At 38.8% G+C, this 26,434-nt stretch overlaps 1 protein-coding gene and 1 pseudogene across 1 annotated transcript; both read right to left on the reverse strand.

Annotated features, from left to right (window-relative positions):
- The window catches only part of LOC122354600, a 13,615-nt pseudogene extending 609 nt beyond the window's left edge, over positions 1-13,006 (reverse strand).
- A 1,148-nt stretch (positions 13,007-14,154) lies between these two features.
- On the reverse strand, positions 14,155-26,053 carry LOC122353782 (cas scaffolding protein family member 4-like). Its single transcript, XM_043251657.1, is given in 9 exon segments — positions 14,155-14,885; positions 14,974-15,057; positions 15,697-15,797; positions 15,800-16,870; positions 16,873-16,975; positions 17,112-17,196; positions 17,547-17,595; positions 18,566-18,983; positions 26,030-26,053. Coding segments are annotated over 9 exon segments (2,331 nt in total). The 5' UTR covers positions 26,036-26,053; the 3' UTR covers positions 14,155-14,471.
- Between the last annotated feature and the right edge of the window lie 381 nt (positions 26,054-26,434).

Here is a 26,434-nt window from a genome sequence, read left to right on the forward strand (position 1 = left end):
AAGTACCTTGTGCTCACCAAGGCTGCATTTATTTGATCAAAAATACAATAATACTATAAAATATATTAAAAACGTAAAAACTATTTTATATCTTTTAAAACTATTTATTCGGCATATTTATTCTGTTTTTTTTTTGGGGGTTTAAATGTAGGAAACATTAAGATTCACCTGGTATGTTCCCTGACTCTTGAACCCTCTAGTGTGGTATTTGGTTCCTCGACCAAAGGTCCTTATAACAGGAGTAGAAATCACGCCTCTTGGACGACTGTTCAACGAAAAAAAGATCGATTTAAATGATCAAAAATAAAAAAGTATATACAAAAGTATTAAACATGATATTAAAGGCATTTACGCACATTTCAATACAGGAATTTATCTATAAATAGGCAGTAAAAAAATGACTGAAAATGTAATGCTTACCCTCTGGTTGGTCCACCAACTGACACCACCTGTATGGGAAATGAGGCTCTTCCTCTTCCACGACGACTACCAGCCCACTGACCCACCACTGTGCCTGCGATCTCGAGCTTACCACCCTGTGAGGGGATGGCTTGAAGCCCTACTTCAGAGGAGTGAAATTAACAAAAACTTTAATAACTGATTGACCAAGTTCACAAAGCCACTCAGTGGTTGTTTCTCACTTTTAAAAGCTAGCAGTAAACATTACATTAACATGTAACTTCTAAAACAGCATCACAACTGAACTATGAAATAATCAATTACTAATAAAAGGCTGTTTGGTATGTGCCAATTAGTCTAGCAATCATCCTTACCAGGCATGCCCCTGCCTCTACCCTGCAGTGGGGGCAGAGGAGGTGGAGGTAGAAGGTGCTGTTGGGGGGGTAGAAAGGCATTGCGTGTGGGGGTGGAGGGGGAATGCGATCGGCTGGGGTGGCCGAGAGAAGTTCAGACCCTCCAGGATACTCTGACGCATCTTCTCCACCTTGGCAACTAATTCAGTCTGGGATCACAAGGCGAAACATGCAACTTTTCATTTAAAAAAATGTATAAAATAAAAAAGTTAATTAATAAAAATGTATATATGTATATATGTATATATATATATATATATATATATATATATATATATATATATATATATATATATGTATGTATGTATATATGTATATGTATAACTAATACAACACTGTGGATTAACGTTTAACAGCTGAGCAATAAATTACAATGAGCTAGAGGCACCATAAATGAAAGTGCACTAAAGACTACAAGCTAAACAATTACCATTTCACCTCCAAATACATCTATATGTATGCGTATTACTTGCCAAAATAATTCAAACTCACAGAATAAAGTATTAATTGACCTCAAACATTTGAACAGCAGTACTAGAAATATTATTAATCACTTTAGTAGTAATATGATTAATAATAGTAGTAATATGATTTACCAAAAAACTATTTTTGGAATGATTTTTTTTAAAATGTTCCTTTTACTCTTTAAAAAGAAACTAAATGAATGAAATAATAACAAAAAAATTTATATAGTAATAATTAGCATTATTACTATTGTTATTATTGACCTGGAATTACTAAATCTATTGACATCCATTCTTGAATTTCCTCAGCCACCCAAGGTTGTTTATTTGTTGCCTCAGGTATCAGTATCAATAATGAAGTACCAAAGTCTGCTGTGTACCAAAGCCAAAATTGGTCTCGATCTAAAAAAAAAAAAAAAAAAAAAAAAAAAAAAGGACCAGAGGCTGGTAACGTACTGAAGCCATAATTGGTTTCAATCCATCCCCATCACACCATTCTATCATCAATCTTTTCTGCTGTAGTACTTCAATCTAGTGTGTCAGTTTGAGGTCAGTGTTAAATCATTCTGTCAGTAATGGCTTTGAACCTCTTATGAACATAAAAAAAAAAAAACACAGCGGTGCTGTGCCGGTTGTACCTGACCATCGCAGAGGTCAATGAGTGGGGCCTTGTCCCTGCTGGCCCGGATGAGTTTACTCTGTAGCAGCTTGCCATCAAAATACATCCATGGACAGCAGTGTTCCCAGGGAATTGGCTGCCCGCACACGTCATTGGCAAACAGCGCCATATCCACGCCGCTCATAAAAAGAGCAGCCAGCTGAACACCGCGTGGATCCAGGTTATCAATCTGCCGGCGACAGATGCAGTGACAGTCAAACAAAGCTCTTAAGGTTAAATAAGCAGCTACATGTTAAACCACCCAGCAGATTACAACCCCTTCCCCCCCTCAGCCAAAGCACAAAGCAAGCATGAACACATCTATCCATACATGTAGACTAAATGCACAAACCAATCCAGCCAATTTAGCCATTGAGAGCAACCAGCAATGGCAGCAGCGAAGCGAAAAGCAAGTACATCGACAGACTGACAGACATGGACAGCCACGACACAGCACAGCCTGCTGTGTGGATGGTTTACATTTTTTTTTTTTTTTTTTTTTATGGGCTCATAGCCACAGACTGAAATAAGCAGGGGAAAAAAGCAGCTCAGCTCGCTAAGTAAACCATCTACACAAAAAGACTACATTCCTAGCACTCAGGTTGCTCAAATGCCATGTCTTTTCCCGCAAAGCTGACTATCAGATGAAAACATGCTTTTACAAAGCATTAAGGCCAATCAGCCTGGCAAGAGTTCTTACAAAGTAAGAAGTATCCAGAAAAAAAAAATACCTAAAATGTATTGCTTTAAATACATTAATGTACAAATATATCTTTTACAGATTAATAAATAAACTAAATTAAAAAGAACTATGGGCCATTCACACCAAATCTGAATGTGAAACATCATACACGATCTTTGAAGAAACATGCCACTGTTTTTGAAAATGGGCTCATTTTCCAACTCCTCCAGAGTTAAACAATTGACTTTTACCGTTTTTGAATTCATTCAGCCGATCTCTGGGTCAGGTGGAAGCACTTTTAGCAGCAGCTTAGCATAGATCATTGAATTTGATTAGCCCATTGGCATCTCGCTCAAAAATAACGAGAGTTTCGATATTTAAACTTGACACTTTCGTAGATACATTGTGTACTAAGATTGACGGAAAATGAAAAGTTGTGATTTTCTAGGCTGATATGACTAGGAGCTATGCTCTCAAAGATTCAGTGATCTATGCTAAGCTGCAATGGTCTATGCTAAGTGCTCCACAAGACCCGGAGACTGGCCGAATGGATTCAACAACTGTTAAACAACTGTTTACCTCTAGGGAAGTTGAAATTAGAAAAAAATAGTGGCGTTCCTTTAAAAATATATATGTTATCTATTAACTCCTTAACAGTATTCTTAATAATTTTAAATATATTTTAAATATATTTAAATCTTTCAGAGGCTAAAACATTTGTATTTAAAAATTAAGGAAAAGTTCACCCAAAAATGAAAATTCTGCCATGATTTACTCAACCTCAAATAGGTCCAAACCTATATGAATTACTTTGTTCTGCTAAACATAAAGGAAGATATTTTGAAAAGTTTGTAAACAGGCTGTTTTGGGTCACCATTGACTTCTATAGGATTTTTACTACTATGGAAATCAATGGTGACCCAGTCTGGGTCTAAACAGTCTGGTTTTAAACTTTTCCAAATATCTTCATTTGTGTACAAGAAAAACAAAGAAATACAGGTTTGGAACTACTTGAGAATTAATGATGACAATTTTCATTTTGGGGTCAACTATTCCTTTAATTCTGCATCCAAACTACAAATGGTTGAAGTTAAATTATTAATATTATATTAATAAATATTCTGTTAAGAGTTAGATTGAAATAAAAATATTGTTTTGAAGGAACACAACTAAAAGTCAATTATAATTATAGCACACATCCCTTTCTTTACTTTTGTTACTGTTATCATATTGGCCAAATTTCATGTTCCTTAGAAAAAAAAATTCTTATTTTGAGAGTTTTTATTTTCATGATGTTTAGTCACATATGCCTTGATGTGAACGGGCCTTTAATGTGGGATTGTGGGTATTCTCTGGACACTCCTCATGCACCATTCCCTACATAAATCACCTTCAGGTCCTGCAGCTGGTCAGGCTCATAAAGTTTAGGAGAAAGTGCTTGAGCTAGGAAAGCGTCAAGTTCGTTACGACGCAAAATTCTTACTCCTGGCCATTGTAACATAAACCTGAGGTAAAACACAAAGGAGTGAAAACACAAGAGCTGAAGAGCTGATACTGAAGGCCCTTTCTGCAATGGATTAAACCATTTGTAATTCTAGAAACCATTTAAAAATATTTCACAATGTTTTTTATGTCTCAAAAAATGGTTTCGATTCTCACCGTAGAACGCAACACAGCACCATAAGAGGTGTGGGGACATTGGCAGGGTTTAGCATAGCTGGAGTGTCCGACCTCATGCAGGCCAAGAAAGCCCTCATCCTCCGGTTCTTGTCCTCTACTGCCTTGCCCAGCCAGAGTTTCTTCAGGTTTGGGCAGGTCCACTCCCGGAAGGGTAGAGCTTCCACTAGTTCAGGGGTGTGTGGAGATTTGCCTTTGTAAGCAGCCCATTCTTTTATTATAACAGTTGGATCTACAAAGATAGGATCAAAAAAGCTTAACTGAGGTATTTGCCAAATACATTTATAAAAAAATTCATATTATATCAAAAATATTTAGATTGGTGAATTGGTAGTTAAGTTTTTTCCACTATGAATTCGATAAATCTTTTTTTCTGCCTACTCCTGTCATAATAGCATATACAGTATAACTCCTGAGCTCATAGTGGATCTGCTTTGAAAGGTTTGGCTAATAAAAAAAAAAATTACAATTCTGAATAACAGTGTTTCCCTCTTCTATTTCCATATCTTGTATTCTAATATCAAACCAGGAAAAAAAAGGATGTCAATATTAACAGAGCTAATATTAGTTTTTGAATGATGGTAATTATCGAAATGAATGTGCCCAGTTACAACCTAGAATAACAAGCTAATGTCAACACTCAAGTGCACTCTCTGAATAATTAAATCAGCCATCTACAGGCCCCAGGAGAAATTTTAGGCATTGAGAACAAGGTTGAGAATTGAGAACAGATCATGTCAAAATAACTAACAATTCATTAGTAACATTTATCAGTTGATTTAGACCTCAGAATAGTTTGTGACTACACAGGTTAGGCTATTTTACTCATTTAAATGCCTTTTCCTGAGCAGCTATTTTTCTTCTCATTGTTTATTTTTTTAACACCATATCTGCATCAAAGGCTATATTTATGTACGCCCTATTTTTGAAATTTTGAATCATAACATCAGAGAAGATGCAATGTGCTGCGATGACGTAGATGCAGATGGATTGGTAAAGGTATGCCTCATGAATAGTAATTACACTAAACAGATGGCTGTTCCAAGAAGGTTATGTAACAATGTTGTAATTCATAAATCTGCCAAATTGCCAATAGCTTACCAAATTGCTTAAGTACTTCGAAAACACAAAAACTGGTGGTTCCAAAAACAAAGACAATTGTTAGAGACAATTTTCCTTATTAGTGTTACTTACGATTGTTTAAAAAGTTGGATTGTTCCAATTTAGCTGGGTATTTCTGTATTACTTACAATCGGGGAGGCGATTTCTCCTCATGGCAAGTCTCTCTGCCTTCTTTTTGGCCTCTGCCAGGCTGAAGAGCACCCCGTAAACATACTGACGTACTGGCCGGTACAGCTGCACCGCAGAGGGCAGGTCTTTGTTAGCTTCATCCTCTATGGTGACAGATAACTTTATCTCACCCTGCAAAAAATAACCATCAAACACCGTTAACCGTAACAGTGTAACGAGCGGCAGTTTCAAAGTTACAACGGAATTGCTAGTAACTAAAAGCTGACCTTTGTAAGAACATGGTAAATATATGGGTACATGAGGCCCTTTTTGTGTCTGTGCTCAGCGACTCGTAGCACCTCTGGTGCCACCACTGGTAAAGGGGGGGTGGTAATATCCATGTGATTTCTCGTTGGCATAGAAAGGAGGGATGGAATTTGGGCATTGACCCCTATGTGACCTTTCCCCTCTGGGCCTTGGTTTTACAGGAGGTCACAGAAGGATCAGACTGAAAGAGAAATGAAAGAATACAAATGGACATAACATTATTGTATCACGATTGTCTACCAAATTATCTTTTAACAGGCATGCAATATTTTAACACAGAGCTAAAATGTCGACCCACTTGATTTTGGTCCCCATGGTCTCCTTCTGGGATGTTGTCCATCTGGTTTCTCTGTTTGTCCCATCCCTTATGGTCACTTACATGGCTGCATTTCAGAATGAAATGGATTCACCAATATTAAAATTCAGCCAGATACCAATAACCCATATTTTCGTATTTTTCCCAGTAACAGATTAAGATATTTTGTCTGAGTAAATTAAACAAAACATTTTAAGTGCTACAAGTGAATTTAGGCTGGATGCTGATGAAAAGCTGGATACTGATTTTGTAATTTACAAAAGATTACATTTAAACGAATTTTTAGTGGTTTTAAAGTTTAAATTCCCTTGTTCTCGATTACTCACTTGGCAGTGGAGCCTGTGTTTTCTTCATTCTCGGAGGACGAGGATGTGGATGAGGTGATGAAGAAGGCTGGGTCTGTGTGGTTGGAGTTGCCGTGAGCAGAGTTGATGGGGACAACCTCTCGTGAGCGGCGTGTGCTGCTTCCGTCATTAGGAATGTTGCTGTAGCTATTCTGTTCTAGGAGCCCTTTACCTGGCGGGTCCACATCATGGACAGGCTCGCCAACGGAGGGTCGGAATAGCCATGCTGGACCTGGGAGAAAGAACAGAAACGCGTGTACGTGTCAGTCGCGAGTCATTCTCTGTAGACCGTAATGGTGAAATTTTACTCACCCCAGGCTTGCGGGAATGTTAAGCATTTGCGGTGCTGCTGGCAATCCCATCTGATTTGGTCTGACTGTGGGCATACAAACGAGAAAAAAAAAAAAGAGCCCGGTTCAATCTCTGGAGCAAAAACTGAAAACATGTAGAGAAACTTGGAAAGAAAAACAACCATTCCCAGAAAAGATACATATTTTTTTTTAATGCTAAAAAAGCCCTGAGATTCTCGTTATACCGCATGTCCACCCACCATGGAAACTGACCTTGATGCATTCAAAATGTGTGTAGGCACAGAGACGCAGTGAGGTATATGAAATACAGCCCGCATCCATACCATTCCAGCAACACCAGATCATTTAAAAAATCACCCAAAAAGTCTTAATTTGATCAAAGGACTATTACAGTTCTACAAGACAACCACTATAATGTGTCAAAAATGCTCTCGCTAATTGGAAGATGCCGAATTTTATTCTCTCATCCCATAATGTTCAACTACTATCCTTTCAATGAACCTGTTGAAAGTTTTCAGGCGAGCTAAAGAGAGTTTTTCCAGACTAGCGGCTCCCTGTGCGAGAGTCCTTTCTAAAGAAGCCCATTTGTATGCACAGGGCACAGCGGCCAATCCAAGTGCACACAAGGTCTGAGGCAAGTGGGAAAATTTCTCACATTACTGTGAGGGCTGAGACTGAGAGACGGTTAAGAAAGAGACAGAGGGTGCCTCTTAAACCTGGCCTCAAACACAGACAGGAAAACACAACACCGGGCGAGCATTAGTACACTTGTCCTGCTCCAAGAACTTAACAAGAACAGATGTCGTTCTGTCAGAGAGGGAAAATCAAAAATATAGACAATCTTACCTAAATAGGGGAAAGTGAGGGGGCTTGCTGGCGGTGGCGTAATACTCCACTGCTTTTTTGAAACGGACAACTTTGTCATCGGTTCGAGACTAGAATGCAAAGCAACAGAATTAACAGCGTCCACAACTCTTAAAAGATTGTAGTTCCACCAACATTTTGGCATCCTTTACTCATCCAAATGTTGAAACAAAATGACTTTCATGTGCATGTGCGTGCGTGTGATATATATATATATATATATATATTAAAAATTACACACACACACAGAATTGAATCTATTCATATTTATAATTAATATATTGAATTATATTGAGAATTTGGCTGCATTAAAATACAGTATGTGACATGGAGGCGAGATATTATGATGTATTGACGTCAAGAAAAGGCTTATTATCGCTGACATCATCTAGCAACTTTTCAAGCTAGCTTTAGCTACTTTTCATTGAAAGAAGTTGGTAACACTGTCCGACATTGGCCAAACAGTGTAGAAAAAGCTGCGTTCATGTGCACGGGGCCTGAGTCAGCGGTAAAGACTTTTATAGTGAAACTGTGATTCACAGCGTGTCAATATACAGCCATATCTCACGCCTACTCGTGTGTATTGCTTATGTGATATTGCTTAAATCCTTTTTTTTTGCTTTTTACAGCCCTATCACAATTTAGTTTTTTCCAATTAATTATGCATCCCTACATGGGGTTGAGTAAAGGGTGATAAAACGTACAATTTTGGGGTTTATTTATCTTGTTAAATGTGCAACAACGGTGCGTTACCTGGGAGTGCTTGAATATGTCTTTAGCGATAGCTTCCAGGTCATGGACATCTTGTAGGTTGCGGACATAGTCTGCCACGGCTCTTATGACAACATCACATGGAGGAAGAACGAGAGTTGGTGGGCACGGACCTGCGTCAGAGAAAAACAACCCATCACACCCCCAGCAAAAGCTCCTTCTGCTTAAAATGTGATGGGCATCATAGGAGTACATATCTGACTAGGTACAGCGTGACAAATTTACAAAAACACACATTAGATTAATCTGCTTAACTGACAACGCCTATCATAAACTGCCGCGGGGGTTTTGCACAAGTAATTGTCAACTATAGGCACAAACACAGACATATGCTAAAATGAACTGAGAGTGACAGCACAAAAAGTAAAAAAAAGCCAGGTGTTAAAATAGAGTATAACCCACTCTATTCTAGCGCACAGTGAATCAATAAAGCCATCTGTCAAGCAACACCAACACTAAAAGAAGATAACAGAAGGTTACGCATGAAGCCATTACTCGGCTCAACTCTTTCCTTTACAATCACAGTGCTCGACTGTTTAGACCAACTTCAAAGAACGAGTATTTAAACGCCAAAAGGGTACGTGTTGAGGACAATGCCGAAGTGATTTTTCATGGTCCTGATAAGTTATTTGCCAGACCTCATTTCAATCTGGTTGTCAAGGAAACTGGTCACAGAGGCTTATATCTGAGGGAATCTAATGAGAACTGAAGTCTTATTTTTTTCACCCTTTAAACACGTTTTAGTCAATGTAGAAAAAACTTGAAGTCTTTGAATTATTATACACAACGCATTTATTTCCATTGTGTGATGCATTTACAAGCAAAACAGAACATTCAACAAGAACGGAGCAAGGCTGAATGCACGTTTGAATTTCTTAAATAGCTATTTGTCTACTCGGGTATTATATAAACAGGTAAATGACAATTTATTTTTTTTAATAAATGGTTTTACCTTCAAGGATGCTAAAGGGTGCTCAGGGCCAAGTAAACTCCAGTGAAAGGCAGCCAAGTCTTCATCAGGCAGTATGTGATTCCCTATGAAAATGTAATTTAGTTAATTATGTATCGCAGAAGCACACACCTTCAATTTCATTACAATTCATTATAAGTGCCTTAAAAAAAATAAATTAAAAAAAACGAATTAATATAGTTAAATAAATACTAAATAAATAAATCCATTCACAAATGGCTTGCGCATAATTTTACTCGCCTTATCTTACATTTTATCAAAAAGGAAGCATTTATTTGATCCAAAAATAAATGCATAAAAAGTTCGACACTAAAAACTGCAGCATTGTTTATAATAAATTTTTATTATTATTATTTAAAAAAAAAGAATTTACTATTTTTAGCTCGCTGCTCAAATAAAAATTCCCTTTATTATTATAAACAATCACACCGCTTTAGTATTTTTCGTAAACACGATTTTTTTAAATAGAAATCTTTTTAGTAACCTTATGTATATAACATTGCAACATTACAACAATAAAACTATTTTGTATTTACAGAAACACGCACAGCTGAATCTTTCTCAGTAGGACTAAGAGCATGCATTAGGCAAAGAGGGCCAATGTAGGTGACTTGAAAACTGACAAGCAATCTAACAGACCTACCTAAAAGTGAAGCAAAAATGACAAAACGATTTGGATTGAGATTAAGTTGCTTGGCAACTTCGTGCATCAGGTATTGGCTGGTGGTGAGGCTTTTGCCGTTGCGGCTAAGTTTGAGAGCATGGGCACTGAAGTAGTATGGGATGTTGCACAGGGCATAATCAGAGTCATAGGCAACCAGGCCATGGAACCCATTTTCTCGAAATAAGGCAATCACTTCCTGGTGATGATCCTCGATGGTCTGGACAACCTGAGTGAGAAAGCAAATTACAGGAAGGCTCATTAGAAAAACAAATTTACATTGATGAAATTGACCATACTGCAGGCTTTCACAGATTCCATGAAAGGATGCGGGGGCACGATTAGTCTGGGAAATGTTATTTCTAATTGCATCATACAATGGTTTCTTTCTCAAACGCTTTGTCGATTAGCACTATTTGAACAGATCAATGAAGAGATGATTCTTTTTTAAAACTATGCATTGTGCAAGAGGATGTTCACTGGGCTTTAACTGATAGGAAGCGACATACATTTTTAACACAATGATATTCTGCCCCACGTTGAAATGAAAGTCTCAATTGATCCGATGTTTACGAGCACGGACATAAGTGGATAGAAAATCCTAGTAGTATCAATATCAAATATCAACGATCCAAAAACACTTACGCCGACAGTCCTCTGAAAAAATGAACTAAATAAATAAATGCAAATTCATCATGTGTCTCCCTGCTCAAAACAGGGCCAATAAACTTAGTCACAGCCTGTACGGCTGCTAAATCTCAGCTGAAGTGACGCAGGAGCATGCAGCCAATCACAGAGCAGTGCTTACTATTCTTGTGTCACAAGAGTGTGGCACATCGGCCAATCACAGCGGAGCAGAGGTAGCGCTTCCTTTTGCCAGCACAACCTACTACTACATGGCTTCATTTCAGCATCCACACACAAATGCATGTTTTATTCTATTCTGAGAGGTTTGTATTTGGTTGTTACTTCATTAGGTTACTAATGCGTAGATATATATTGCATCTAGAATTATTGTCGAAGATGCAGGAGAAAATATTTAATATTTTGAGTACTATATATCCAATAATTGCTCAATACCGCATTGCTCGATTTTTAAATCTTGTCTTTTTTGTGTCTATTCTCGTGTGCTTGCTTTTAATCGGTTAACTTTGATTCTTCTGTAATATAATTACGAACCAAAGGGGTAAAAAATGTGCAGTATTTTAGATTTTGCATTAACTGTTAGGTGCATTCAAATATGTGACATTAAAAGACTGGCACACTTTTGGATTTGCTTTTAAACACGTTTCTAAAACACCAGCTCATGAACTAAGGTGACAGTTACGTCCTATGCTGCCGACATCTCCGTGTTCCCCGCACGCCTGAATAAAAGAAATAAAACATCTCAAACCATCATCTGCCGGTCTGGTTCTAGAAAGGTACCGAACTGCTTCACTCACTCAATCAGGGGAAAAAACAAACCAGATGCTAATCTTGGTTTTAACACGTACATGCTTCATGATTTAAGACCTACACTGGTTTACATGTGAATAATGCAAGCCTAGTTTGGTCTACTTGCTGGTTTTGGCAACTTCTCATCTCGGCCAGGCTGAGAGACCAGCATAAACCAGCTGCTCATCTTAGTTTGGACATGTCTGTTTACATGACGAACACCAGGCAGGCCAAGTCTCGATTCAGATCTGAACAAAACCGTTTCACTGACAGCTTAGTTTGATTAGCCAGTCTGGTCTAATTGCTGGTTTCAGACGGGTTTGGAGAACTTTTCAGCTTGGTTAGGCTGAGAGACCCGCTTAAGACCAGCACGCGATCTTATACTGTTTTTGTTTATGTAAATGCACAAGAAAGAAAAAAAGCTGTCTAGGCCACCTGCTAGCTGACCTCCTGCTGTCTTGTAAAACGAGCACTTCACTTGATCTGGGTCTGGTTCTGCTAAGCTAATGGCTGCATATGTCGCTACTCACCCCGATGTGGAACCTGAGGAGCGCCAGGCGGATGCAGTGGGCCATACACACCGGGGGCAGGAACCAGACCTTGGGCGGCGGGGTACCCTTGTTCTGGACGTGGCTGACGATCTGCTGGGCGGTCTGCCTCTCGTTCACCTGTCGCTTGACCCACTCGTGGAGACGGCCTTTCTCCAGGGCGCCATTGAAGCACACTAGCAGCTCGATGTTGCCGTTGAAACAGGCTTTGGCGAGGGCGGCGAGGTACCCGAGCATGTGGTTCCACTGGCCCCCGCTAACCCAGTCGGTGTAAAAGCCGCCGTAGAGCCGGTGCAGGCAGTTCTCGGCGTCCACTAGCAGCCGGAGCGGTGTTTGAGGGGGTCTCTGCCGGCCGCCGCCAACCAGACTCCCGCGGGCGAGTTTCTGAGCTCCACCGGCACCACGGCATTGGGGCAGTGCTTCTCTATGTATTCCTGGAAACCCTGCACACCCATGATTGTTGTTGTACAATATGATGTCTACTGTTATTTCGGGTTGAGTAAGAACGTAAAATTGTCTGGAGGAAATGGAGACAAGAGAGAGTTGCAAGCGAGCAGCCCTCTCCCGAATGCTGAAAACCGGACTGAAGAATATTGCGGCGGATGTGGAAGTTGATCAATCGAAAATCAGTCAAATCGGAGATGCATCTGTAGTTTTTGGTGAGTTGTTTTTTGGTTCATGGCTGCTAGCCGCCATGTGCACCCTTACGGAGCCATGTCTGTGGTCTGGATGTGTCTGGTGTGTTGGGGAAAGAGAGGAGCGCAGAGACGCAGGGCACGTACAGTCACACCGGAGGAGGAGTCTGGAGTTCAGTGGGCGCGGCTCGCCTGGAGAACTGTTGCACGTTACGATACTGTCACTTTTATAAACGTCTCGCGTTTTAAAGTTAGTATAAAACTAGAACGTACAACTATCTATATCCTTCCGTTTATGTGCTGGACATTTTAGTCGAGCGTAACTTTTTAACATTTCTAAATAAACATTTTTTTTAAACCTTCTAGTGATTGTCCATCGCTATTAGTTAATGGTTTTATAATAAAAACAATTCACGTTTTTAATAGTTGGAGTCTGGCTGTTGGTTGAGGGTCTGGTTGAGCGCAAATAGTTTTTAAGTTTCGGTCCATAGAGGGCGCCAGTTCGTTATTTATATTTGACATTAAAAACCAGACATATTTCATTAGCAGACAATTTTGCACATTCATTAACATATGTAATATTTGAACCCTTTTAATGTAAAACAGCTAGACGACTTTAAAAAAAAGTTCACCTTGATGTCTCTACAAGTCTCTGACCTTTTTCTCTGTGGAACGTAAATATATTTTGGGAAGTGCATGTGGGGTTTTTCCATCTGTACAATGGAAATCAGCGGTAACCAACACATCTTTATATTATTATATGTTCTTTTGTGTTCCACAGAAGACAGGCAGGGTTTTTTTTAACTATGCCTTCAGCAGCTAGGCTATCACATAAGACACAAACTGTCAGAAAATGTTGCTAAGTAACATTTTATTTGTGTCTAGAAGAAACTTTTTCACAGACATAATAATAAGTGAAAAAACAGGATACTACGTTCTTACAGCGTGTGAATATTGAAAACTAGAACACTGACAAATGATACAAAAAAAGTAACTTCAGTTGTATAGAGGACATATTTACATTTTGCGCAAACACTGAATCTTCAGAAACATAATATAGTAATCTACATACATCTTGTTTATTTATTATGATCAAAAAAATATGTATACAGTGTTGGGCATCATAAAAGTGCAATTTTTGCTTAAGTCGTTTAAAGTCTGAGGTTTGGCAGAATGAGAACACATAAAGAATAAGACTAATAGATTCCCAGATCATGTTTAAGACCGATACTGTATTACTGTTTTTAAAAAATGATGTCCTATCATATCATAACATAACAGAATTTTCATTTTTGGGCGAACTGTCGCTTTAACATCTTTGCAGCAACTAGCACGTTTTCTGCGTTGGCTTTATGTGTTTACATGCACAATGATACAGTAATATTGATTAATAACCCAACAACGACACAAATCCATGCAAACACTTCAAACAATGTTCTTTTATATATGGTACTACTGTGACCGCAAAACCTGATCGCAACACCTCTTTAATATCTATATGTAAACACCTTAACTGCTGTTTATACATCAGCATACCGTTGTGCATGTAAACACATCAATGTCATTATCTGAGGTCATAATTATAAGATGTCTCTTTGTTACTTTTAACAGTGCCTCCTCATCCAGACTAACAAAAATAGGAGCTTGTTTTAAGGGTGGCTGGTTTAGACTCGCATACAAATCACACAAATTGAGATATTTCACAAATACCATGTTATCTTCAAGAGACCACCTCCACACGATAAACTGGGCAGACAGATGGCAAACTCAGACGTCCAGTGACATTCTGAAGTGTTGTGCCCTTTGAGCCAACTCTTTGGCAATGTCCTGCACCTCCTGGAGAGGCAGTTTGTCTGGGAAGTTCATAGCTGCCTTCTTGGTCACCATGGCCAGTTGCTTGAGGTGGGCACACAGCTGATTGCTCATAGATAACATTTCCCTGCTGGCCTCTCGATTTTTAGCTTCGCTACACAGAGCGTTCACAAGTCTTTGGCCCACCATGATGACCAGCTTGCTGTGGGAGATGAACTTTTCGGGGGGCTGGCCATCATCCAGGCTACTTATAAACACGCTGATGGCCTTCTGAATAGCTCCGAAATACAGCCGGCAGTGGTCAGAGATGGAAGGCTTCCTGGAGGTCTGGAGTGGACTGCAGGGGTTAACGGACTGCGATTTGGAAACCTTTTGAAGATACACAATGAGTAATAAAACAGTTAAGAAATTTTAATGCAATACAGTCACCTGCACTGAAAGGGTCACAAGTTTTTACCTGTTTTTTCAAGGTATCGCCATTCTTCTTTGATTTAAAACTGCTTTTTGCTGGCTTTGGCTGTTGGTCTAACTCTGTCTTTGTCTGTTGAAAAGCAATAGTGTTGGTTAAGATTTTTAGGCAAACAGTATTATTATTTCTTAAACGATAATCGAAAGTAATATTTCTTAAGCAGCAAACTAGAATGATAAGAATGATTTCTGAAGCATCATGTGAAAACTGGCTGAAATGGCTGATTAAAATTCAGCTATGCATTGCACAGGGATATTTAAAAATATAGAAAAATATTGAAACATTATTTTAAATTGTACCATTTTTCAATATTACTGTTAATAGATCTAAGAAATGCAGCCTGGGTGAGCATAAGAACTTTAATAAAAATAAAAGGTCATACCAATCCCAACCTTTTGAATGGTTGTGTATACAGATAATATTAATCAATGCTTGTACATGCAGGGATACAAAATATATCAGTGCCATATCATTTATCACTAAAGATATAAGAAATTAAAACAATAATATTTTATCATGCATGTCACTTGCTTATATTTTCACATTTAGATGAATGCTCGAAACATCATCTATTCGATAGTTCATTATTAATGTTTTGTATTTTTGGAGAACAGGTGTGCAGATCTTCATCTGTAAACCATGAACATTTAATATCTGTCATTATCATTAATACATCATAACACAAAAAGAATTATGGTGTGATTTGCCTACCTGAAGTTGTATATAGTCACTTTCATCTATTCCTGAGTCTACCATCGGTTCACTTTTACTGTGACTTCTCCTCTCATAATGGTCTATGTTGTCCACCACTGTTTCTTTAGCCGGACTCTGAAAAGAAGCTTTCCATTTGCATTCAGGATGGATACCAGCCTCTTCACATCCTCTGGTACGGTTCGAGCCACCATAACAAAGCGCTCTAGGTGGTCAGGCGTCTGCGACTGGCCTTCATCCTGAGCTAGCGTGTCCAGGAGCCAGCCCAGATCTTGCAGAGTCCCTGCAGCCTGCTGAAGGATCAAGCCCGAGTCCTCAACGATAGAGAGCTGCTTCAGAAGCCTGGTCTGCAGGTTAAAGTCTGTCAGCCGTTGAGCGTTACCTCTGACATCCAAGGCGAAGTTTAAGAAGCAGGTGACAGAGTCAGTCACATCTTTGGTGGCCATGTGGATCTCATGAAGGTGCTGACTCAGATGTTCTTTGGTTCTCCACTGGCTGCTGACAAACAGCATAAGCTTGGGCACAGTTTGGCACACTGCTTCTTGCAGCTCAAGCAACCTGTTGCTGGCTTCTTCCTGTGAAAGTGTGACCTCACGCAAGGGCTCAGGTTCAGGAGAACTCAACATGAAGGAGTCGCATGAGCTCCTGGAAGAACTGGAAGCTGTGGAGGAGGTGGACAGCGTTGAGCTCCTCTGGTGGTTTTTGTTGTCCTCGTCATCCCTTCTAATTGTCCCAGGCTGCCTGGACATCGTTCTGCCCCTTGAGGGCCAATGATGAAGTTGGTCGTGCATGGGTCCAGGTTTATCACTGTACTCAAGAGATTCACGGTTCTTTTTAGAGTCTGTTTCTGGAAGCCTTGGCTTTCTATGTAACACTACAGTGCTCTCTCTTTGTTTAAGACCGGGTGGGACATCATAGATGCATGAAGTTGTTGCATCCCCAATATCTGTACAAGACTGCACCACTGCATTGCTCGGTTTAGGGATGTCATAGAGGGGCTGAATGGGGCTGTGCCTGGCCTTTTCAGGCCACTTGTGATTTGGCAAAGTGTCATAAAGGGGCTTGTTTGAATTCATAGTTTTGGGTGGCATGGTGCCATAGTAACAAGTATCACATCCTTGTTTTTGTGGGAAAACAGGCACGTCATAAATCCATTCAGACTTACAGGGCTTCGCATGGTACTATAACCACAAAGAGGCTTTTGAGTTTCCTCACTGATGGAGGGCACTGGGATGTCATAATTGGGGTCTTGGGAAGTCGTCGGGGGTAATTTGGCAACCTAGAAAGAAGTAAATAAATTGCATATTTCACACAATAATTCAAAAATATAATTGATTCGGTTTCTGTCCTAAATCAGAGATCCATTAGTGAAGTTTTAATGATATGAGTTGCTTTACAGGAATTACCATGCTTACTTTTTTCTTGGTTGCAGTCGGACATCTCATACTTTGTAGCTGTTCATATCTATTATGAAATTCTGTGTTTGACGCTTTCCAAAGGCTGCAGCATAGATGGCTTTAAAAGACAAGTTACACAATTTATGATGCTTAGTTTGATCAATATCATTTCACACATTATTTCTTAAGGTGACACTCACACGATCTTCGTCTTTTATCTGAACAATCAAAAATTACTAGAGTGCAAGAGTTTTTCAACTTTTCAGTGATCCCCCCAAAATTATGTCTTCCTTTATTTTATTTTTTTTATGCTGTTTCTTTTTTATACCTCTTTTTGTCTCTCAGTTTTTTTGCAGGCCCTCTTGCAGACCTCTAGGTGGCCCACCTCCAAAAAAAAAAAAAAAAAAAAAAAAAAAACAAGATGACTTACTGTGAACAACGAGGGTTTCTCACCAGGCTTGGGACATCATATATTTCTGGCACCATGTCTGGCAGTTAAACCCTGAAAAGAGAAAAGGTGTAAGTATAAGCACTGAACTAAACAAGCAAAAAATACTCTATGGAGATGACAACACATGGCCGTCTTAAAGCGAGCCAGGATCCTTTAAAGTGTTGTACACATTGCTGTGTCCTGCCTGCCCAATTAACCCAGTTTTCTAATTGAAGCCATGCTGCACATAAGCTGCTAAGGTAAACATTTCTCCCTGAAGCAGGAGGGGAAATGGGCAACATGTGAACCCAACTACTTCACTTATTACACAGTAACTTGCTTAGACACTTGCCTGTCTCTCTTACTTTGTCTCTCTCTCTCTTTTGTGGAGTCCCCAGCCATAGATCTTCTGGTTGCAGTTAGTGGTGTCTGAATTCTGTCTTTGCTACTCTTTTACAAGCTCATAAAGCCCCTGTGCTACATACCTGTCCCCGCAGAGAGAGGCCCCTGGTCCCCATCTGTGAACTCTTTGCCAGTAGGAGTTTCTGAGACATTGCTTATTGTTAGCCTCAGTTCAACAAATAGTCTACAAAATAATTCACACACTCAGGCTATTGACTGGCTATTGAGATTTCATGGAATATTTAGTTAATCACTCGATATTTTATATTTAATGTAACTATTTAGTGTCAATGATTTTTGTCATTCATTGGCTGGGAGAAAAATCCAAAGTTCTGAAAGTTCTGTTTATATGAGCACTAACACTGCAATTTTATTCACATATATTTAAAATGTGCAGCACAGCACTATACATTATATGCAAGGTATTTTTAAATCTGAATAATGATAATTTTTTCCTGCATGAGTTAATCTACACCACCTGTTTCAATCCAGCTGAAATGAATTCAGATCAAGCTTGGATTTATTTAGGTCTTTACATGAAGGCACCTCAGTCTGACTGAAGCATCAATCTGATTATTATAGGTGCATAAAAACGTAGATACTTATAGAAAATGTGCAGTTGTGCTAGTGAGAGACTTACGACTTGAGGAGACCCGGTTTCTCTTAGATCCTTTTTGTGCCTTGTGCTTATCTGGTGAAGAGGCGGCTTGAAGTGGCACGTTATATATCGTACTCATCTCTTCATAAATCGGTATCGCTGGTGTCCTTCTAGCTTTTGGGGTTTGATAGATGTTCTGATTGGAGTGGTTGGTCAAGCAGTCCCTCTCTGTACCTGTTTGTATCTGTTTGTTCACGCAAAGTTTCTCAGCCTCTGCTGGGGAAAGCGGAGCCAGGCGGTTCGCCGGTGCCAGGCCCTGACGCCCATGAAGAGCACACTTCCACCAGCCGATGCTCTCCGCCACGTTCTTCTCCAGAACCACGATGATGTCACCCTTGTGAAAAGCCAGCTCATCTTCAGTTTCGGCTATGTTGTCATAAAGAGCTCTGGCAAACAGCTTCTGAAGGAAACAGAAGACAGAAGATGTGAGAGAAGGGTCTCTAAAGACAGCTAACTGGTTAGGAGGAGACACGTAATGACAATGACACACAATGAAGGACCACCATGGACGGCAGTGGCGTCTTGGAATTGGATTTGAACAAACAATGGCCTTGTGTGTCATGGATAATGGGCCTTTGCGTAACTAGGCACAACTTCGTAGCCCTGCTAAAAGAATCCCTGTGACCTTGTTCCCTACATGTCCTCTGAGACTTTGTTCAGGCGTTAAAATGTTTTGTTTTTTACTAGTCTGAGCAAGAAGACTTTCTTTTCTTTGTATTATTTAAAGATATGATACTGTCATTATCGTGATATATGCTTGGTTAATGTGGTTTTGTTCCGTCTATACAGACGTTTGGGGTATATTTTTGTATAAAAATACTGTTTTTAATCAGCATGGATGCATAGCAAGCATTTCACCAAAGGATAAGCTTTAATCATAACACCAAATAAGCATTTGTGAAGGATCATGTGACACTTTAGACTGGAGCAATGACAGCTGAACATTCAGCTTTGCCATTACAGGAAACTTATAATATATTAAAATAGCACACAGTTAATTTAAATCATAACAATATTCTACAATATTAACGTTGTTGCCATATATTTAATTGAACAAACTTTGGTGTGCATCATTTAAAAAAAAAAAAAAAACATTAAAAAACCATACCAACCCCAAGACTACAAGTGTGTGTTTTTGCATGTTTGAATGTGTTTATTATTGCACGTTTTTGTAATATTACAACATAGAATGTGAATGTCCAAAAACAGGTGAATGGATGATCAATGCTTCCTCAATGCTACCTTCCTGCAACTGTATTCTCTTGAAAATTCTGGTCTAGACTGTTTAACAGTGGGAAAGATTGCGAACAATGAATCCATTCAAATCAATTTTTAGCAGAACTCTGTTTGTTTGTGACTTCAACAGTTGTTCTGGATTTTGGTGCTTAGGAACTTCAATTGTCTGTACGGTTATTTATAAACGGGCCCTCGGACAAACACCTGCACCTGCAAATTATGCGGTAAACAAGAGATTTGATGCGGCGACATCTGGAGAGCTTCACCAGCACACATTACCCCACACACACGTACACACGCTTCTAGTATGTGCACACGTCCATTTAAACCCGTCCCATGTGCTCACAAATTCCTCAGCGGCAACAGCGCACATGCTTAAAATTAAACAGAAGTCGAGCATAATAGATCTAATACCTTTCACGAGCATGAACTTTTACGATCAGAAATCTATTCATCAGTCACTTAACATAACATAAAGCAAAGCAAAACCAATTAAACTGTCAAAGCTTATGAGCGTTTTTGTTATATTTCATTAAATATACAAATTCTGATTATACAATATACAACATTGGCCAAAACACATATTATGAATTAGTAATGTCTACTATGCTGTGTGTGAATAAGCAAATATAAGTAAATATATAATTTGGGCACTATGTATGAATGTATGTTTTGATAAAGTTAGTTGTAAAACATGTATTATTAGATTTTTAATTCTGTCTAAATCATCTCCAAATCAACTAACTATATATATATATATATATATATATATATATATATATATATATATATATATATATATATATATATATATATATATATATAATTCATATTTAATACATAATATATGTATAGTATTTTATAATCTACACACATATATATCACGGTAACGCTTTTATTTTACGGATTATTATCTACATGCCTGTTATTAGCATACTGTCTGTTTACTTCAAGGTACATATATTAATTATGTCCTATACAAAACACTCTCAGAAATAAAGGTACAATAGCTGTCACTGGGGCAGCACCTTTTCAAAAGGTACACTTTTGTACCTATTAGGTTCAGATATGTACACTTTAAGTACTTACATGTACCTTTAAGGTAGCAAAATGAAGTCTTTGGGTACAAACATGTACCTTTTGAGAAGGTACGCCCCAGAGACAGCTTTTGTACCTTTATTTCTATGAAAGTGAATTACTTTACTAATTATTAATATATCGTTATTAATATTTAGAGCCTCAGATTCCAGACTTTAAAATAGTTGTGTCTCAGCTAAATGTTGTCTCTAACAAACACATACATCAGTGGAAATCTTATTTATTCAGCTTCCAGGTGATGTATGCGTCTCAGTTTCAAAAACATTTTTATTACCGGTCAAAACACGTATGACTGGTTTTGTGGTATAGGTCACACACGTATCCTTTAAAAATTAAGTGGGTTGTGACTGACTCAAAACCCACCAAAACCTAAATATAATTACTAAATTGGGGCGCTCTCTGCTGAAAAACACTATTACCACCTCTTCAATGTAATTTACATGTGTGTACTTGTGTATGCACGTGTGCAGTAGCTGATGCTCTTCCCCCTCCCCATATCCTCTCCCCATCACGCCAGCCTTCCTTCCTCAAAGCTCCACTCCCCGCTGATAAGAGACGGATGCAAGCGCTGCCTTAAATGGCTCACGGACGGATCCTCTGTGACAAAGCCTCTATTCAGTCCGCATGGCTGACATACTGAGCACCTGTTCCGCTTGCAAGCCAGGCAGTCGATTGCGACGTAGGCACTGGTTAATGCACGCAGACCACAACAAACCGCAGGCCCTCCTCCTACACTGATCCACGTAGAACAAAACACACCAGGGCCAGTCCCGGCATGCTTTGTGTGTGCTGCAAACGAGAGCATGGTTTTGCTAACATCCAAAATGAGAAGATATGTATTTTTTGTGGTTGTGCATGAAGTGCCATGTCAGTTATGTATAGCACAATGCTAACTACAACAGAAAAACATATAGTTTTACATATATATATATATATATTTGGGGCAAGACTATCTGTTTTCCCCAGCCAATGAAACACAGGGAGACCTTTTAAGAAAAGCATTATTTCTGCAATTCTGCTTTGTGATGCTTTCCTCCTGCAAAGAAAAAAAAGGTTTGAACATCATTCACTATTGCTAAACCAGCAGCATTTTGTGCTCAAATACCGTGTGTGCTGAAACGGTGCGACTGTAGTGAATTTACCGCTGGCCTGTACAACCACACACACGTGTCTTAAAAGGGAAGACTGCTGAGTGTGTACATTTCTAAGTTTGCGTTTGGAGTATGCGCGTGTGTACAGTGAGAAAGGAGGTCAAATTCAGCTGGGATTCCAGCACACGCCTGCTTGTGCAGATCAGACCAGGACAGCTGGCCTCAGCTCTCAAGTAGCAGCTGTCTCTCTCCTTCATGTCTCTCTCTCTCTCTATGCACATACGGCATAAAAATCGTGATATGCCATACTGTGCCTTCACATAGTGATAATATCTAGATGCGCAGCATATCATCAATATTGAATTTATCGCACAACAATATATCTTTATATATTTTAGCGAAGCACTATCAGACCTCTTTAATAAAATTCTAATTTGTTTACTTCAGGGAACTACGTATAGGCTATTCCTATAAACTGGTGTAGCTGTAAAGTGTTGGAAGTAATTCATAAGTGTAAGCTTTTACAGTTAGAATGTGTTCATACTTCCGCAAAATATGTATTTAGTGTGTGAAAGAGCTTCCCATTCACTTAACCCCTCAACCTAAGGGTGAAAGTGCAAAACTCCAGTGTCAGCACTCCTCAGCACAGGATTCTAGTAAAAAAGGCCTGTTATGAAAAAAAATGAGAAAAACACAGACGTCAGATTTTTTCATTAGAACTTTCTAATGCAATATACACGAACCCATGAGAGACATTGCTTTCCTTTGCAAAACACAACTGCCGATATTTCAAAGAATGTTTTAACCGTTTTCATCCATACAATGAAAGCCAAAACTACCTCACTGACTTCCACCGTATTGACCAAACCACTCTTATACTGCATTTTTTTCACAATTTCCATTTTTTCCCACTAAAGATAGTAAGTAAACTACTCCTTTAAAAAATTGCACACATATTTGAGACGGCAGAGAAGCTGTTGATGAGACCAAATGGTCCATATTTCCAAAGGATGAATATTTTTGGAGTGAGAGTATTGCTTTGGCATAAATATTTATAGCATGCTCACAGGGTCACTGGCTCAGGCAATGAGCATCTCTCTTCATAGGGACAGGAAGCTGCCTTGTTAAGATGATCTATTAGACTTTCCCACACTGAGTGAGTGCGTGAGTATGCACCGATGTAGACCGTCTGAGATGTGCTTCATGCAAATAGTGTACCCAAGAAACATTCCACTTGCTTTCCAAGCTCATCTCATAGTTTAAAGACTTGTTTAGAAGTGACAACTTTATCCCACACACTTCTATGCATTAGACAGAAGTTAACTTTATGTTTTCATTTTTCAAGCAATATAGAAGGCATAAATGAGGAAAAAAAACATATATAGCCATCAGGTCTGGTTCAGCTTATTAAATTCAAGAAGTGACAGCAAGGGACTTTCTGACCAATATGCGAAACACATGTTTCTTAATGTGATGTGATGATGTGTGATTACTGTGATATTTTCATCAGCTGTTTGAACTCTCATACTGACGGCACCCATTCACGATGCAATGGTGGACAAACATTATAATGTAGAATTTTTCCAAATCTATTCTGATAAAGAAACTACATCTGCTTATGTACATTTTTAGCATATTTTCATTTTTGGTTGAACTTAAAAAGGTTGTATATATATATATATATATATATATATATATATATATATACACATTACAATATTACTAAATGTGAATATATATTCACATTTATGGTATATTAATTGGCATATTGGTCTTTGCTGTTTAGGTCATGTTAAGAACTAGGTTAGCGATCACTAACACCCAATCATTATATATAAACTTTCCAATTTAAACCTCTTTGGTATTTCCTGTGTAACAACAACGATGATATCATACACAAACCTCTTGTTTCTCAGAGTTTACTTCCTGGGACCCATCAATTCTCATGGATCTGTTTATTTCTATAAACTTTTCCAGGGAGGATATAGGAGATAATAATGACTGACTGATCTTTAGATAAGCAATATGGGTAAGTGCAATCATCCCACCACTAGCTACAAGTTCTCCTTTTTGGAGATTTGAGTGTTTTGAAATGGATGCATCACAGGAAATGTTGTGCATCTATGCAATGCAACGATTAGTCGACTGAACGTAAAGACACACAGCAGATTATGCAAGATGAATATGATATACGGCAAATAAAGTCACAATGATCTGTTCTGCAAAGCTTTTCTCTTTTCCTGGTTTTATCTAGAAGCTGATAAGCTGATTTCCTGACCCTTCTTGTCTTCTGCTTTTACTTTTTTACTTTTAACATCGTCAAGACATTTTGACAGTGTTTGTAAATCCCCACCCCAATTCATCGGGTAAGTTTTTAGTTATCTTAGATAAATTTAGTTAAATGTAGACACAGACATATATTTTAAACGCTTCTATATTTAATATGTAATAAATATAGTGAGATATAAAATGTAACCTAATAACGTATTAACTTTCAGAGGAACAGGCATTCAATTAAAGCAATTAATTAATTAAAATAGGCCAATTTTCTCTAGAGTTAAACAGTTAAGTTCTGAATCTATTCAGCCGATGTCCAGGTCTAGGGAACACTTTTAGCAGTAGCTTAATTACACAGTTCCTAAAACATGCTTTTCAGAAGCTGTGTAAAATTTTCGAGCGAGATGCTTCTGGTCTAATCAGATTCAGTGATCTATGCTAAACTGCAGCTAAAAGCGCTCCGCCAGACCTGAATGGGTTCGAAAATGGTCGAACCCAATTGTTTAACTTTAGGGGAGTTGGAAAATTTGCACTTTCCATTAACTGACTATTAAGAATGACCTTTGATAAAAGGAACTAAAAAATAAAAGTTCGCCAAAGATATGTTCACTACACACTTCTTTTTTTATGTCTTGTTGGGAGTGTGGGTGAAAGGAATCAGGCCAGTCTGTAGGTGTGATTTCATTAGTATTGTATGTCACTCCACATCACAGATGATTCAAATAAAGGTCACGGAAATAACCCAAAGTCCTAACGTCCTTAAATTCACGTACACACTAATATTCAAACTTTCAGGGTCAGTAAGGTCTTTCCTTTTGGAAAATTCTGCAAAGATCCATTCAGTTGATTCAAAGTAAAGACACGTCGCAAAATATTTTTCAAAGAGATGCTGCTCAACAAATGATTGAAGAATCTTTACCCATCGTCAAAAAACCCCGAATCCTACGCTGACTAATTACGATGCCGTTATGAGTGTTGAGGCTTATATTTCACCATTTGTTGATCCACAGGTGTACAAACCACAGCAATATGTGAAAGCAGATCAAAGTAAATACAGTAGATCAGTCATGTAGACTTAAAATCAATTCCTGTCCTGACCAGCTGGATGTAGAAATGGGCAAAATTTTTCAAACTAGACTCACTTGACACTCTCAACATGTCAAATAGGCAAATGTATCAATGTTTGTCACATGCGATGGTCAATATCCGATCCGATTGGCTTTGGAAACATCATTGCAAAAGCGCAAACCACAGCAATGGTCAGTAGCGACAAATAAAGCTCGGCAGTTGAATGAGGTCTTTACTAACAGCATCAGACGACCATAAAAATATTTACTCTCACAGAGACGGGACTTGAATAGTGAAAGTGCTAATATCCATCTATAATAGTACAAAGTTTCCTGTAACCTCTCCAGTCCGACTCGATCAAAAGAAGAGAGCACGTTAACGACAGCCATAAAGTGCCATTCTCTTCCTTTCACTCTCAGGGTTAGCGGTATCACGTTACAAAGCACCTTCTGCGAATTCAGGGTCTATACGAGGCTCGGGCATTGAGGGCAGGGGTTAGAGCTGACACTACGTCTGAACGGTAAAATCCCTGCAGTTGGCTGTAAGAATCGTACAAGAAAACGGGTTCCTTTTTCAATCACTTAATTTACTTCATTCAGGGTCTGAAGATGCACCTAAAGAAGCGATGTGTTGTTTCTGAAGATGTTAAATTTATTTAGAAGTAAACGATACTGACCTCCATCTCTGAGATACGAATCCTATGTTCCAGTCAGTTCATAAATCCCATTCAAAAGCCAGCGTAGAATTGACAGATACAGCAAAGCATCTGTGAATCTGCCTGTATTTCTGTTTGCTAAATTTCAATGTTCTCCTGATCTTCTTGTTGCTCTCTGTCACACGCTCACGGACACACACACACACACACATTGCCCAAATAAACCCCTGAGTCCAGACACTTCACAATAAGGGGCAGGGAGTGCAGCATTCACTCATGACATGTGTCTTGCTCTCATGAATGTCAGCCAATCCGAATCGCTCTCTAACAACTGCTGTCGCACCTCCTCCCACGTCCATGAAGCTATGAGAGAATATAGCTTGAGTCTGATTTTAAAAAGCAGAAGTTGGTCAGAGTGATTGTAGA

Source organism: Puntigrus tetrazona, chromosome 11 (genome assembly GCF_018831695.1).
Source record: "Puntigrus tetrazona isolate hp1 chromosome 11, ASM1883169v1, whole genome shotgun sequence".
Lineage (NCBI taxonomy): Eukaryota > Metazoa > Chordata > Actinopteri > Cypriniformes > Cyprinidae > Puntigrus > Puntigrus tetrazona.